Consider the following 18055-nt stretch of genomic DNA (forward strand, 5'->3'; position numbering starts at 1 on the left):
TACTATGGATGGGGTTACTATGCAGGTGAAATAGCGAAGCAGTTTTATACAGACTACTTCAGTTAAAATCGAAATGAATAAAATTATTCTTATTTCTAGGTGCTAATAAAGAAATGCATCATGACCCAGCAAAGTTATAAAAATGGTGATCAAAAATGTATCGAGTTGAATATTTTAAATTGTGGGTCTTGATGTCACAAAATAACATGAAATTTTTGTGATGTCATAACTAATTGGTCTTAGTAGAGAGTATAGCCCGACGCCCGTCACAAGCAGGATATCTACTAAAGCAGACCTGGACAATGTGTGGCCCGCGGGCCCAATGCGGCCCGCGATTCTGTTATATGCGGCCTGCGCAAAGTTGCTTGGAATTCAAACAGGAAACCTACTCAATATTACTGCGCGGAATAAAACCATAGTCTGTATAAACTGAACTGAAAATTCGCTTGCTTTTAAGCCTGTCTAGTTCTTTAATATGCCGAAATTACGAGCCTACGTACCTCGCATGCGATTGCGTAATCCGGATTCACAATATTGCCGAGGTAGCAAATTATTTCGTAACAATCAGAGTCACAAGAAGACACAAAACCCCTTTTTTGCCAAATCCCTAATTCGTAAAACAAGTCAATTAATGCCCGTAATTACTACGAGTCATTAACACCCATAAAGAATGAACGGGCATGTGGAAAAACACGGCCGACAGTTGGAATTCAAAGTAGGTTTCGAACACTAAATATTTAGAGTCAGGAGTAAACCCGTATTTTTAGTAGTTCCTGCCGAGCAGGTCGCCGTCTTTAGGGAGTGTAATTTAAGTCGGTCTTATGCCAACACACGAAGACATACGCTCGTTCAGAGAGGGCGAATTTTAGAAGGACTGCAAGCTTAACACAACAACAAGGCTATTTTACCAAACTGAACGCTGTTCCGAAGGCAGTGACCAAAGCAATAGGATTTGTAGTATCCCAAATTCATTTTAATTTCTTGATAGAAAAAAAAGCTGATAGCGGTGTAACGAGAGTTCAAAATATGTCATGTTTAACATTGTTACAAATATAACGGTAAATAATTATTTAATTAACCGTCACTTTCTCATTCATAATATCAACACTGAGAAGCATTTATTACCAGTGTCATTCTCTGCTTTCAATTTAGAAATACTATTAATACGGTAGAGAATACAGCTAAAATTTTGACTTGGCCCGCCAACGTATTTTCTGCTTCTCATTTGGCCCACGGAGAAAAATAATTGCTCACCCTCCCCCTGTAATACAGGCAGCAACCAGTTATTAAATAGCACGAACCTTTGTACTCGCCACGTAGAAGTGGAAACGGCATTCCGTTTTTAGTTTCTGGTTCGGCTGATAAAACTGGATCGCACTGAAGTAGATTTGGAAGTCGCCAAGCTGTGTGTTACCCTCGAAGTAGGTGATATTGCTGTTCTCGTAGCGAATTCTATACGAGTGCACCTGTAAAATAAATTGCTCCTCTACTTTTACAGATGACGATTTCCTCTAATCCCGGGCTGTCAAACATATGGCCCGCGGACCTCATCCGGCCCGCGAACAAGTTCGAGTAAATGAAAATATTACGTGAATTAATCCAGCACATATTTGACGAATGTTTAGATTTCAGGAAGAAATACTTTCATTAAATAGCCCCTCAACACAACAAATGTCGAGTATGTTCATAGGTCACATTAAACCACCCGACCGCGGTGTTACAGTTCCACTACTCCCCATTAGGAACCAAGTTGCTGGCATTGACACCCGATTCAAGAAACGTAGAAGGTACACACTGATGTCAGAGGGTTGGGAAAATTGAAGCAAAAATAATTCTTCGCAGAAACGAAAACGCCGATGCGAAGCCGCAATACGCAGATTAAATGGAGAATAAAATGATCGCGAGATATAATTCAAATATTTGATATTACACTGCTGCAGCTTTTTTGACTCAAAAGGTGCCCATTGTAATTTTGTCAATTCCACAGTTTGCGAAAAAAAGGCGTTGCTAAGGCTTGTTAACATGGTATTCAAGTGAAAAAAAAACATGGATTTTGAGGCAACATTTTAGAATCATTTGACTAATCCGGCCCGCGAGCGGTCTGAAAATCTGAATCCGGCCCGCGAGGCAAGCAGAGTTCAACACCTCATCAAACAACACAACAGTCGGATATTCTGAGAAGTGGAACCTATTTATCAGAGCGTCAGTCACATAGACCTTAATGCGCAGAGTACACACTTAACACGACTCTGCCATCCATCACTTCTAACAAATCGCTCCATGTCACCTACTTACATATTGAGCTGGCAATACCCTATCCCCAAACCCAATATATTGACCGAACAAATGAGTGGGTGACTAAAAGAAATGATCAATACCATGAATTTTATATTCATGTCATCGAAAATAAACAAGTCAAGCATAGGCGTCAGCGAAAGTCGTGAAACTACACTATTTACATCTCTCAATTTCTGCTTGATCATGCCTATGGTGTCAAAGCATATTATTTAAAATGATTTCGGTAGGTAAAAGGCAAAGACTGATTTCTATCGTTTATTTCACTTTAGGCTAATTGTCTTAAAAAGTGCTATAATTGTAAAATCATTTCCATCACATAACTGTAACGTTTAGTAGATACGTGCTCCATCATGGAAGACATTTTTTCAGACGGGTTGCATCCAAGGTACAAAGCTCCGAGTCACAAGTCCTTCTCACTTTTATAGTTTTGACTTGAGTCAAGTCGAGTTACTTCCAGTTCAACACCGAGTCAAGTCCGAATGCAATTCCGCCGAGTCCGAGTCATGATATTATAACTCGAGCCTGAGTCCAAGTTATTGTTTTGACTGTTCAGTTTCCAGTCAGTCTTGTTGAACCTACTTTCTATAACTCTGTTTGGTGATATCGAATGCTTTGCATTTATAATAGACTAATTTCATCACTATTAGCAGTTTCTGGTCACATTTTCAAGTACCAGTACCAGTAGACAAAATCATAATAGTGTGGTTACCAGTGTTGGGATGACTCGAGTCCTGACTTGACTCGAGTAAGACTCGAGTCAACTTTTTCGTATGACTTGACTTGACTCGAGTCACTTCGGAAAAATGACTTGACTTGACTTGACTCGGCGCTTCAGAAATGTGGATTGACTCGTGACTCGGAGCAAAATTTACGAGTCAATTTCAAGTCGTCAATAAGTAAATGGGGTCAAATAATTGTTCGGAGTATTCGCGCTACGCCGGTGTCACCCCGGTGAGAGCAACCAGTCATTCACTGATTGTACGTTTCACTGGTCCTCCATTGTTACATCACAAATAAATTGGCCGGAAACTAAATGATCATAGCTTACGTTGACACATTAGTAGTAGCTTAATAGCAACGTATCTCCTTTTCGTAGACGGATCACTGCTTATATTGCGCAGTGCTCACCTTTATCAACCCTCTTGTATGTTTTAAATCGAATGAATATAGTCAATCCGTTTATATTCTCACGGATGTGTAGATGGGTATTGTATTGTACCATATCAATTTGTTTAAACTTCTCTAGGCTTCGTATTCTATCCTCTATTTTGGTCGATAATAACAGACTGTAGCATATAACTATACAGTTACTCACGTATTTTATTAGCAGTTCTACGTGTGTGGGTGCGATACACGCCTTTTTGCATGTATATTTAACCTTATATTCGTTATTTTATTCAAGATAAATGGATAATTATTCTGTCTTTCACACAGCTGGCAAAATGTTATGAGTCTGAATTATCACTGGCCCTTCAAAAAATCAATTTGACTTGAATTGTGACTTGACTCGACTTGACTCGAGTCAACTCCAAAAATCGAGTTATTTGACTTGACTCGAGTCACCTTTGGAAAATCTGCAATGACTTGAGATGACTCGGGGGGACTCGAAGGTCGTGACTTGATCCCAACACTGGTGGTTACTATACTATTTTTCGAAATTGCAATGAAATGTCGGTATTAGCCGTCTGAGTGTCGACGTGTCGAGTGGTATGACTTGGTTCGAGTGCTGCGCAATGATTCGAGTCGAGTCATGACCCGAGTCATTACAACCCTGGTAGACAGTACACACTGTTCAGACAGCCGGGATCGCCAGACGATTTTCTTGGCCCCGCGACCGCCTCTAGAGATCAGTGGTTTTCAAGCGGATGGGTCCGCCCTTGGGGTGGTGGTGTGAGGGGAGGGTTGCGAAGTCGAGTCCAACTGAAAATACGTTCGCGCGCTGCGCGATTTACCTCCTATCCATTGATATTGTTCACTGTCTAGTCAGAATGTCATGCTTCAAAATTCTCTTATGAGCAGTCATAACCTTGCTTGCCATTAAACCACCTGTTGTGATTGCTATCAGTGAGCTCGCGCTGTCTACCAAAGTCAGATTTATGAATATGTGGTTTCGAATCAAACATAAAGACTATAATAATCCAGTGACACTTATTTAGCGCAAGTTATGAGCACACATTCAAACACATGTACCAGGAGGACGTCGGAGTTTATTACAGCTCCTATCATACCAATATGAAGTAATTTGATTTGGAACAGAAATTCTTTGTACGATGGGTTTCCCCTATTGTGTTTGTCCTAATATGGGCTTTGACATAACGTATATCGGGTTGCCAATCAATTGGATTACCACAGAAAGTATACGCGACAATGTAGTGACTGTGCAGTGTGCAATATACCAAGCCATTTTTCGGGAGTAGGAGGGGTTAGGGAGCGGTTGATAGCTGATTTAAGGCCCAAGGGGCGCAGGGGGGGGCTTTGCGCAACAAATAATGTGAAATACTGCTCTAGATCAAATTGCTCGAAATCGGTGAAAACCCATGTCGATTCCCTTACGACGCCATTAGTGAAACGTTTGTATTCAGGGTCAAAGTGACTGAGCGTGGAAAACCTGCCTAATTCAACGAGTAAACTCAGAGGAATCAGAATCCAACTTGATGATTTATTTATAGTCAGCAGATTGGGCAGATAGCATACCAAATTTAGCGCAATGTAGCCACAGCAGACAATGACGACCAATTATTTTGATTAATTTAGCGACTGCTAATCGTGGCGCATTTTGGGCGGAGATCATAAGTTAGAGTTAGCTGATCCGGAATCATGCTAATCATCTGATTAAAAACTGCTAATCGGGACGCATAAAATCGGACAAGGTTACGCCCGATGATTAGGCCTATACCCTAGGTGTCTCAAGTTGGCAACCAAGTTGTGTTGTGTGCCCTGTTATCTGTTGCATCATACTGGTTAAACGAGTTAAAGACTGCCAGTTGTCAGGTTGTTGAATGAAAGTGTCGGCTGCCGATAAAAGATAGTGCGATATTGTAACCAGTGTTGGGATCAAGTCAATACCTACCAGTCACGACTCATTTCGAATCATTGCAGATTTTGACTCGAGTCAAGTCAAGTCGAGTCACGAGTCAAGTCGCAATTCAAGTCAAGTTGTCTTTTCGAAGTATGAGGTATGATTGAGTCTTTGCATTCGCCATTTATTATAAATCGAGGAACGACTACAGAATTAATTAGACATGCAAAAAGGCGTTGTATAGCTCACGCATGCGTAGAATTACGTCTATAATTATCCGCTGAATTATAAAATAACGAAACTTCTGATAGTTGAGACGAATTGATATGAGGCACTACCCAATTATATATCCATGGGATACAATTTAGGCCTACACCAATCGTTGGCGAGTGATATAAACTATATTCGAATTTAATTTATATCTGTACAAGAGGTTTGGTTAAGGCAGGGGTCGCCAACCACATTTCCAATTTCGTTGTTTCCAATTTCGAGTTCATTTTATCCATATAAAATGGGCAACACAGCTTATCAGCCACGTTTCAAAACTTCATGTAAGTACAACGCTGTGCTATCTAACATAGGCGATGGGCATAGTCACCGCAAAGCAGTAGTATTATCAAAGGAATGCAAATGCAACAAAAATCATGATCATCACTTTCATTTTATTCTGAAGTCTGAGCTGTGCACGATATCTGGCAACGTTTTTCAGCGACTAAGGAATCTATATTGGGGCTTGCGAGAGACGTACTACCTGAAAGACCATCTACAGTACACAAAGTCTGATTTTATGGCGAAGCCCTAAGCCGTTTTCTAAGCGTCTATCGGTCTTGCCAGTGTTTGGGCCATTGCACGGTAAGGTAATATACCCATGCCCAATGCCCATTCATATCAGCTGATTCTCCCTCGACAGAATGATGTTGCCAATGTTGCCATCGCCAAAGCCGTTTTAGATTGTGAGGAATAGTGATGTCGGGCACAAGACAATAGTTTGTTTTGAAACAACAACAATATGTTGAAACTGTATTCAATTTGAGCATTTCAAAACGCTTTTCATAGCATTCTTCCGAAATATCAAATCAAGTCGCGGGCCGCATGCGGTAGGCCTAGTGAGCAACATCCATTGAGGAATAGGAATTTAATTTATATTAGTGTGAAACGTTGAGGTCTTTCGGCAATGGCTTTGCGACGCGACCGATTGATTATCGAGTCAGTACCTCCATCTTTGAATCATTATTACCACCATGGGTGGGAGCGTATCGTCATATTATTACTTCGCCGAAACTAAAATGGTGGTTTACTTGGAATTTACTCACTTGTAGTCTATAGTAGCTGCTTTCTTGGTTGTCATTCCTCACAAAGATTAGTGTTGTCGATGGAGGAGTAGAACTACTGAAATAAGTTGATCCGCATGGAAAGCTGGAGGTAAAAAGATAGATTTATCTACATGCAACTTTGTGATTGACAATAATTTTTACTATCGTTCTATCTATCATTGGTTTATTAGCAATTTTATCAGTTCAATACACCACAAAAATGCGATACAACGAATGGATAGGTAGGTGACGAAGCGACTTGGAGTAGTCTATGGAATCAGACACCCACCTTGGTCTAGTCTAGGCGATGTAAAGAGGAGGCATGCACACTGAATGACAGTGAAAGAAGATGGGGTGGCATGTCATGGAAGGCGAATCGATAGGTCAGGTCGTGGTCCGTTTTTGATGGTATTGGTGATATATTGATGTGCAATGAACCAACTGTATTATAACAGGAATTCTCAACCCGCAGACGTTTATTTGTAGGCAATTATACTGTTGATATGGTATTGTTACATATTAATTTATCTACTTAGCTCGTTCATGGCAGCATGTCTGTTACTCCACTGCTAAAACATCAATGGGTTGTGGGTTCGAGTCAGACCGAGGCTGACTCCAGAATTTCTACCAAAGTGTTGTAGGTTTATCTAGGCTCCTCCTCGCCATCTTATCTGTGTAAACGATGTCCTAAAAAGCCTAGAAGTGGGCCGTGCTCTATGTCGGCAGTTACGCGATCAAAAATGACGAATATCGGCCTGGTGTGAATGACCATTGCAGTCGACAAACACCATGAGTTCACAAACAACAACAACAACCGTGTCTGTATTGTTGTGACTCATTCTTTGACTGTTACAATCAGGACTCGCCACGACTGGCTTGAACAGATCGCGACAAGGAAAGAGAAATTAGCGACGAATACTGGGTTTGCAAGTCTGCGTTGAACGATGAATTTGCTTTCGCAGGTATTCAAAGTTTAAAACGACATCACCGACAGTTTGATCTAGAGTTCGAAAATAAACATGGACCTGGTCCACCTGATCTTTTAAAAAAAGTGTTGCTGGTGTCAAGCCCGGCAATCCATCTTTCGAGGCAATAACGTTAAAGAGGCATTGTTCACAATTGCTTGGAATATCGTTGAAGCCAAGAAGTCAAGTATACTATGTGGAATTTTAAGAAAGGCTGTGGGAACTCATTGATTCCAGAATTTAGCAACAACGACAACATCACCTGGCAAATGTCGATCTGTTATCGTAGTTTCGGAAACACGTTGCCGCACAGGCTACTCTGACCTTGCATTGGAGGAGCTCACCGACTCACCCACAGATATTACGTAGCTAAATAATCTTACGTCATTTTTTTAGAGTGGGCCCATTTGAAGAGGAAATGCAGGGCAAACGTGGGAGGGGACAGTCGTTCTGCATTGAGGGGCTTTTATCGAAGACCAGCCAAAAACATCAACTTGACAAAGCTGACTTGCGCCATTGGAAGATGACTAATTCATACAGAAACAGTAATTTCTAACTTACGAACGCTGTTCAACAATGCTTTAGAATGCAACAAAATCTATTAAACGTCCCTTACGACTGGTAAATAAAGAAAATTTAATACAGCCTGCAAATACATGGTAATAATGTTCTGCGCCCCCGCAGCCTGCTTTGCTGTTAAAATGGGACCCGTTATACATGATATGTTGATAACCCCTATATTATACTCCGGTAACAACACCACTACGACACTGCCAGTCGCTTTTAGTTCTCATGAAAGGATAACTTAACGTCGTATGGATTTGTATACTCCTGACACTTTAATTTCCATGGTGGTGGCCAGAAACCATCCTTACCTTATAGTAAGGGGCACTCTAAAATGACGCTCTGGCGGATCTGATACCTTGCTGGCAGTGTTTGCATTCCTCGGAGCCGCCGATACCATCCGCTTAATTGTCATTCTTGGTATGGTCGTTAGTATTTAACTTTCGTTTCCGCGACCCAAGAGAATAGGCAAACGACCTTATTGTGGTCCCGATCCCTAGTTTGAAACCCTTGCAATGGATATATTATACTATATTTTCTGATAGTCAGTCAGTCAGTCAGTCAGTCAATCAATAAGTAAAGTTATATTGATTCGGAATAACTATAAAATGCGATATCATACGAACTGTCTGCCTGCCTGTAGCTTGGCAAGAATGGAGATCGGAGGTTGAACAGTAGCGGAGAACAACTTCCACAACATAAAAACGATTTTGCTTGCTTTTTACACAGTTTCGACAATTTTTTGACCTAACGCTACACTCACGACAAAATTCCGACACTTTTTGACACATGTCAAATAATAATCGCTTTAGTTATGGCACAATGAACAGTTCTTCGTTCGTTTCAACAGAAGCTGGACCATTAGGTTGAAACAATGAGATCCATGCAGCAGTGGCGGCTCGTCCTATAGGGCAACTGGGGCATTGCCCCACCTAATATTCTGTTCAATAACAATTCTTTATCATTTATAGACGCACACCAATCTATATATACCGAAATCACAGCGAAAATCGTATTCTTCTTGTCCTTTCGCTTGTAAATGCCCATATATAGCGAAGTCTCTGCGAAAATCGAATTCTCTTCCGTGTTTTCGCTTGCGAATGCCTAGCCGGGGATGCCCCGGTAGCGCTCATAACAAGCTTTCACTGTCTATTCTCTCAAAGCCGCGCACAATAAAGAAACGGTGATTTACTCTCTCCTATTCGTAAAGTGGCCGAGCAACCGGGGCGAATATGCCTGGTCGCCCCTAAGGTGTGATGTAACAATCGTATCTATATGTGAACTCAATTACCGTAATATGCGTTTAGTCGACCTTTGCTGGTATAGGTCGATTTTGATGATGTTTCACACCATGAACACTCTTGAAATTTGGTATGTCATGTCGTGATGGTGGTATTTAACACTGCCCAAGTTTCAGGGTTTCTACTTAAAGTTTAGGGTAGTCATTCCGTTTCCGAAGTTGAGTTTGTGCTGATCCGTCATGCATCGCAAACAGATTTTACTCAAAAGCCGGTATTGGTATCCATTGATTTTGACGATGTTCAATACTGAGATCGATTATGAAATTTGGCACGGTAAGTTTTAATGTTGATATCGAACGCTGTACCAAGTTTCAAGTTTGTCACTGAACTGTGTTAGTGGTAATTTCGTTTCCTAATTCGAATGAGAGCTGACTCGTCATTTATCGCTAACAGATTATACGCAAAGCTGGTATTGGTATCTATTGATTTTAACGATGCTCCTTACCTAGATCCGTCATCAGCTTTTGCACGGTTTGTCTTGATTTTAGTATCGAACGCTATGCCAAGTCTCAAGGTTGACACTCACTGATTAGGGCCGTAATTTCGTTATCAAGGTCGAGTATGGTAGAGATGTGCTCCGATCTGACATTTTAGCCTTCAACGCATTGCGGATTTCACGCAAAAGCCGTTTTATCTGCGGTAACGTTAACTGAGATGATAATATCATTCTCAGTTTGCATTCAAATATTTACTTTGATATTATATTCTCCAATGTCAATTTCACCGTGAAATTGTGGCCGTCAAGCCGTTTGCTAACAACCCCCTGTCGAGCGCGATAGCTATTTAGTTTTCGATGGCCGCCAACAGCTGATCACTTGATCAGCCTATTCCTCAGTAAATTTTACGCAAAATTCGGTGTTGGTCTGTTCGCATTAATTTTGACAGCGTGCCATATCGAAAAGGGCAATGAGGCCACTTCTCGATGATGTCATGTAACAGTGTACTAAGTTTAAGGCTTTCATCCACGTATTTATTCCGTAATATATATTCCAAAGGCGATTTCGCAGCAGACCTATAGACAGTAATAAAGACTTATGTGTCGTGTTACAATCTCTAGTTTCAAGGCCAAAATCTTCTATGCTGTACCGAGACCTAAATTCTGAGGCTGCTATTCCTAGTTCGTCAGAATGATGATTTGGATTCAATGTGACAGGCCCAATCTATGAGATAACAATTGCGTATCTTTCCGAACTCGTTGACCTTTCCAATTAGACTTACACTATCTCTCGAGTTATAGTCATTTCCATTTCTGCAGATAATTAGTCAGGTCTAGTGCGAACATGAACCGTCTTGAATCTTTGTTCCGTACGCCGTTTACGCAGTTGCCATACTTCAAGTCACAGCTCACCGGCGGACCTCTCGTGGCACATACGTTAAAATCACTGTTGCCGAGAAATTCATGTTACCATACCATCATTTAGTTACTTGTTTACGTTAGAAAACGCCATTGTGACGTCATCTTGATAAAAAGTCGTGTGCAGCCCTTGCCCCACCACCCGATATTGTCACGAGCCGCCACTGCCATGCAGTGGTAGTAGACGGTTAACTCATACAGGGCCATGATGGCATAATTGTTTTTTTTAACTTCGACAGAATCGTGTCCATGCTGCAGAACAGAATCGTACAGAAAATACCGTTTCATCTTGCTGAATCGCATTGTACTGTATATGAATAATACTGTACTATTTGTAACTTTTTATGTGTCAATGTTTGTGTAACATGGCAATACAATATTTATTGATTTATTAGGCATCAAAATAATGTACAGTACAACTAACCAGAAGCAATAGTTTTGGGTGTTTGATGGGCTCAGTGTCAATTACTGCAGCTCGGTAGCTGTAATTCAACCATTTCGCAACAGTACATTGATTTCAATGCGCTGTCTTCCAAGTGATTTTCGCCTAATTCGCACAACGCCGTTTCTCCGCTTGATTCGGCCAAAAGAGAGAGGAACCGAATTTTCCGAATTAAAGTGGAGTCGACTATCTTGATAATACGGGGTAGGCCGTGCTACAAGTCGGGAGGTGCGGGATCTAAAAATAAAGATTATCGGCCCAGTGTAAATGACCATTCTAGAAGATAAACACCATGAATACTACATGGGAATCCAGACTCTCTCAAAATCGCCAAGGAATGTGGAAATCGGCATTGTTACGTACAAATACATTGCGGTGAAGCAATGCAAGTCGAGTCACAAACTAATGAGCCTTGCTTTTGTTGCCCTACCGACCTGGTAATCGCACTGTCATGAAATAATGCGCCATCGAGTGTGGATTTAGCGAACCAATAGTTTTCCATATCTATCCACAATTGTTGATACGTTGCTTCTTCTTACGTACCGTGCAGAATCAGTCTACTTTTTGGACGTACTCAAGTCGTTTTCCACTAATTGTTGTACATACTCGAGTAAATCTAATTTGCCAATACTTTGAATTCGTAATATTTTTCGATTTACTTAGAATATTCGCTATTTTCAGATTGTCAAGTAGAAGTATTGTGTTCCTTCAATTGGAACGGTGTTTCTCAAACTTTTTTGGGCAGGCCCCTCTCGATGATAGTGAAAAATTTTACTCTTCGTTATCGTCATTTCTAAACCATAATCTTTGCAATCTCAACGCAATGTTTGGTGACATGCAGTGTTAGGTTGTCTATAGAAATGATGTTCGCGAAATTTGGTTCAATTCCAACCCGTGGAAGCGGAGTTACTGCCGTCGTGGATTAGGATTTGAATAAAATAGTATTTAGGGTGACCAATTCTTTATTTATTTATTATAGTGGTGCCCACCGTAAATACCATTTTATTGAAATCCAAATTTTTCGACATCAATAACTCCGCTTCCAGTGGTTGGAATTGAACCAAATTTGCTGTGTAGGCTTAAATTAGGTAACCTAACAATTTTATGGAGTAGTCGGTACGATTTGAGAAAAATAGTTATTTTTAATACCCCTAATATACACAGTGCGAAAATCAACAGTTGGAGGTAAATGGCTCCGAGCGCGGAAAAATGTCTAGTTGAATATTTTGTTATACGTAATCATGTGCAATGGTAGAACGTAACACGCATATATATATATATATATTGGTGCCTAATCCCATCCATTACCCCACTCGAGCTTATTGCAAAAACGTACCTGACCATAAGTTAAATAACAACTCAATGGCATAGCTACATGCATTCACCAGTTACACTACATTCGGGGGCATCTTCTGATCAGTGCGAGGTTCGATATCCGTTAAAATCTAGCATCCCTGTGTGGATGTTACGGTGCAATAATTACATTTGAATCAAAACATAATTAATATTATTGCCATTGTTTAGACTTGGAAGTTTCAGCATAAATGAAACTCATCCCTAGTTCAGGAAACATCATTTCTCACAGGTGGCTTTGCGTTCCCCCTAACATGCTTTCACGCCCCCAAGGGGTCGCGCTACCCCGTTTGACAACCACTGAATCAGAGGAACGACAGGGATTTCGGGACTGTGTTCACGGAGTACCATCCGATAATCTAATTTTCGCGAAAGTAAAGTTCAGCCCTGCATTTTCGTTGCGCTTAACTCAAAGTAGATAAGCAGTGACACGTATGTTTTCATGAAAGAATCAGTGAATATAATTTGGGTAACGGGTTTGCGCGGTCGTCCAAATGACATGTTTCATCGCAGAAAAAATGGCTCATCAAAATGTTGGGAACTACCGTTAGGCAATATAACATCTATTTATCCAATCGTAGGCATTGCGGCGTGTCCTAATCTAGAAAAGTGGTCTTTGAATTTCTTCATCGTTATATCTGTTTTAGCAGACCCACCATCGTAGCTTTCTTGACAAAAGGCATGAAATGTATTTCTCGCTATTCAGAAAGAGTATTTTTATTTCTCTTTCATTTCGCAGTATCATTGATTAGTACGACCTATCAGATATAACTTCTACGTATTACCCTTGGTCTGAATTACGTGTCTTATATTACGGGGGAGGCCGTTGGAGTGACATGACATTTTCTGAGTAAACAAAAGATTATAATCGCTTTTTCATAGCAACACTATCATTTACATCCCATGATGCAGTCAAAAGCCTATGCCAGGGGTCACCAACACGCGGCCCGCCAAGTCATATTCTGCGGCCCGCAGTGATTTGAGATTTCGGAAGAAAGCTAAGAAAACCAATTTGAAATGCTGAAATTGACTACTGTCTCTACATGTTTTTGTGTTGTTTCAAAATAAGCTATCCTCCTGTGCCCAACATCAATATTTGACACTAGCTAAAACGGCTTTGGTGATGGAAACAGCATTCCATCGAGGGATAATCGGCTGTTATGAATGGACATATTGCCTTGACTTGCAATGGCACAAACACTGCCAAGACCAAGACGCTTAGAAAACGGCTCAGGTCAGTGGTTCCCAAACTTGGGAGCGCGCGCTCCTTGTGGGGGCGCGAAAGCAACTGAAGGGGAGGCGGAGCTGCGCTCAACTGAAAAATGTTTGCGCTTCACGCGATTTACCTCGAATTAATAGTTATTACTCTGTGTATGGTCCGGAGTTCACTATAGAACTCTCTCACCAACAGTCATAACCTTCCATGTCACCAAATTAGCCGTTGGGATTGCTAGCTTTCTGGTTGCGTTTTGTGATATGACGATTTTTCAGTATCATAAAGGGGGGCGTGTCCAAAATATTTTGAAAACCACTGGCCTAGGGTTTTCTCACAAGATCAACCGTTACGTGGAGACGGTCTTCCATATAGTAACGGATTTCACTAGTCCCAATATCGCCTCCTTAGTCGCAAAAAAGCGTTTCCACGTATCGTGTACAGCTCACAGTTCGAAATAGCTCACCGTCATACTGACGTATAGAGTTTTCGAACGAAGTTGCCTATTTTACATCGATATGGAATGCAGCCTGCGGCCTCTACTAAATTTGAAAAGTGGCCGCGACCCGTTTTGAGTTGGCGACCCCTGGCCTATGCTGTCGAAAATTAATGACTCCTCCGATGCATCAATAGAAATCAAGCTCCACACTAGTGTTTCTCAACCTTTTTGACTTCGCTGACCCCTTTCGGACCGTCACGGACCCCCACGGACTCCCACGAAGTTTCAGTTCAAATTTAGCTCAATTATCGTGCAATCACCATCTGTCTCGTGCAAATAATAACTGTAGGATTAGTAATAAACAGCCACAGAATGGTTTTTCATGAGAATAATATCATACTATTCATGTAGAAATTGGGTTGACTTCTATTATTTCAAAGTAAATTCTGCAACTGCACTTTTTGAAATACGTGGTGGTGTCTTGAAAATTCGCTTCTTCCATTTGATATGAACGAGTGCCGAAAATCAATTTCCTCAAATATAGGTGGTGACGAATGTAATATTAACGCGTAACGCTTCCGACGACACATTTGAGTATGATCGCGACAAATAAGGCACCGAAATTGACAAACATATTATCTTATTGAACATATAACGTCAAGCCTGATCATGTCTATCTGGCAGCTTATCTTGAAGTTTTTATGGAAAAAATGGTTTTGTATATCGCAGGAGAAAATGTTTTTTTGTAATGTCATCATGATTGACCGTAGTCAGCCGATTTTTTTTCTTTACAATCCCCAATAAAACATCTCTAAACTGCAACATGTTTGTATCCCTAGGCCATTGACAATTTAGCAATGAAAATGAGTGTGCACGCTAGGATTTTTTTTTTATCTCAGATGGCCGTTCTGTTGATGTGAACTCTGGAGTTTAGCTAGTAATGAAGCGAAACTCCCTCGCGATATTCCGAATTGAAATAAAATACAAATTAGGTAATCAAAATGTTTGTATCAGTAGGATATTGACAATTTAGCCATTAAAATGAGTCCGCACGGTAGGATTTTTTTTTGTTATCTCAGATGGCCATTCTGTTTATGTGAGCTTTGTAGTTTCCCTAGTAGTGAAGCAAAACTGGCTCGCGATATTCCGAATTGAAACAAAATACAAATTAGGTTATCAAAATGTTTGTATCAATAGGATATTGACAATTAAGCAATGAAAATGAGTCTGCACGTTAGGATTTTTTTTAATCTTAGATGGTCATTCTGTTGATGTGAGCTTTGTAGTTTCACTAGTAATGAAGCGAAACTGCTTCGCGATATTCCGAATTGAAACGAAATACAAATTAGGTTATCAAAATGTTTGTATCAGTCGGATATTGACAATTTAGCAATTAAAATGAGTCTGCACAGTAGGATTTTTTTTTATCTCAGATGGCCATTCTGTTGATGTGAGCTCTGGAGTTTCACTAGTCATGAAGCGAAACTGCCTCGTGATATCCCGAATTAAAAAAAAAAATCGGTTATCAACTATTTTGAGGCTTCGCGGACCCTTCGAAACTGCTTTACGGACCCTCGCTTGCGAACTACTGCTCTACACCTTCCGTATAACTCAATTTGCAGCTTTTGGGTGTTCCTGCGAATGTATTATGACTGTTTTCGGAACTGCCTAAATAGCCTACTTACTCGAGTAGATTTTAAGGCCAGCTAATTCTACTTCTACTTGAACTAGTTTCCGTTTGATTTTAAAAGTACTACATCTACTAGTACTTTAGTAGATTTTAGCGTTGCTTCTTCTATTTCTACTTGAGATTCTTTCCTCACTACTTTGACCACCTCTGGTAGCGTGGGTGTGAAGAGTGCTAATGTGATACGAAACAAGTCGTCATCTCATTTAGCCAACATTTCAAGGTTTTATATAATAACCACGGTATGTAACTTCCGAATAGTCAATCTCAACGCTCTCGCTAATGAAAGAGTGATCGAGATTATTGACAATGTCATTAATTTTACGTCCTCGAACTCGAGCCTAGAATACACATTCGAAGGTAATGAACGATAGGGAGGTTTCATCAAATACATTAAATAATTTCAACTTTATCGTGCTGTCATTTAAATTAACATTCGTGAATCATTATTCGATTTTTGCGAGCACCCGATAACGGTCGATTATGTACATGTCGCGATAACGGATCAAACGGCCAATTTCCGGAAATCATGGGTCATTCTGATTAGCATCATTAGAAAACACCGGCGGTGTCCATTCTTTAATCAGAGATAACCAGAGTAGATGAAGCTACATTGCATGAGGAACGACATGACGTAACACGGCCCCGAGAAGCTATATCTTTGTGAATTATAATTATGCAATGATCAAAATCGATATAGTGTGATGGTAATCAGAACGATATGAATTAAGCGAGAGGGAGTCTTATTTTTATCCAACTGGAAGTTGGAAGCAAAGCGCAAGTAATGATTTCTGGGTTCAGCAAATTCATTTAAATGCTCTTGTAGCCTAACTGCTAGAATTTCAGTCTACGATTTTTAGATTCTTGACATAGATTGCGCAGTAAACGTTTCGATATGTAACGCTGGATCGCTTCCGCAAACCTTCGTTTTTATTTTTTTGTACATTAGAATAATTATCATTAATATTATTCTCATTCTTATACCCACCGTTGACAACTTTTTGCCTCAAAAAATGTCTAGACCAGGGTGGTCAAGTCTGTGTCGCAATTTGCGATTGAAACAGACACCTTCCGGTGAATGGTTTTCGGGGGTAGACCTTTACAATCGCGAAAATGTTTCAAAAAAGTTGCATAAATATTCAAAAACTACATTTACGTCAATTCACGAAATTATCGTCTTCGGTTAAACAGTTTTATCACTTAGATATAGATCAGAAGCGGGCAACCTTCCCTGAAAGTGAAATTCCAGTCTGAAAGTATTGTAAAATTTTATGAGTCACAGAATGAATCCCAGTTTGTCAAGATGAGAAAAACAGTCATGGCACTATTGGTTCTGTTCGTGTCTAAATACATTCGCGGGCAAACAATTTCGACCGTTAACATTAGCAAGACAAGAATGCATGCCAACATAACTGATGTTCACGTGCAGTCTTTACCAAGGGTTTCTGCGACACGCAGCCAAAGTTAAAAGAACTTGTTGACAACTTTGATCGACCACAGATGTCTGATTGAATTAAACAGCTATTGCAGTAGACATTAGGTTAACAAATTTATCAAATACTGTTCTTCCGTCTCTATGCTTTAAACCTATAGTTCACAATAATACGGTTTATTTCTTACATAGGCTCTCTCTTCCGAAATTTCATGCTGGTGACGTCATATTTTCGATACGATTGTTGATATACAATGTTCTTTCCAAATCTCTACTAGTTGCTAACGATTGCCCCTAACGAGTGTCAGCCGAAAATATTCGGGTTTATTTCAATATGAATATACTTGTCAATTGTATATTGAAGTTCTGTACCTCAAAGAAGCTCTTTATATAGGAGGATAAATGCGCGATTAATGTATCGATTCTGTATTCTGGCCCACTAAGTACTTCAACTTCCCATATCAGGCTCGCCGACCGGGGAAGTTGCCCACCCGTGGTATAGATCATTGGTACGGAATGGGTGTTCTGATGATGATGACCACCGACTGTTAAAATGCTGTATAGCGATGTAGTCCTGATTAAAGATATTTTTGATTCGTTTATGACAGTGGTCGGAAGCTCTTTTCGTCGAAGGAGCCATATTTACGCTATATTCTCAATTGTCAATGCCAATAT

At 40.3% G+C, this 18055-nt stretch overlaps 1 protein-coding gene across 2 annotated transcripts in view; it reads right to left on the minus strand.

The window, feature by feature from the left end:
- LOC145454155 (uncharacterized) overlaps positions 1 to 18055 on the minus strand; it is a 90192-nt gene that overhangs the window by 44272 nt on the left and 27865 nt on the right. For both annotated transcript variants that reach the window (XM_080332207.1, XM_080332258.1), the window contains exons 9-10: positions 6631 to 6733; positions 1302 to 1466 (exon numbers count right to left, since the gene is read on the minus strand). In XM_080332207.1, coding sequence (XP_080188333.1) covers positions 1302 to 1466; positions 6631 to 6733 — 268 coding nt within the window. The remainder of the gene's footprint in view (positions 1 to 1301; positions 1467 to 6630; positions 6734 to 18055) is intronic.

This window comes from Botryllus schlosseri, chromosome 1 (genome assembly GCF_051294905.1).
Source record: "Botryllus schlosseri isolate E-star chromosome 1, Bs_hap1, whole genome shotgun sequence".
NCBI lineage: Eukaryota > Metazoa > Chordata > Ascidiacea > Stolidobranchia > Styelidae > Botryllus > Botryllus schlosseri.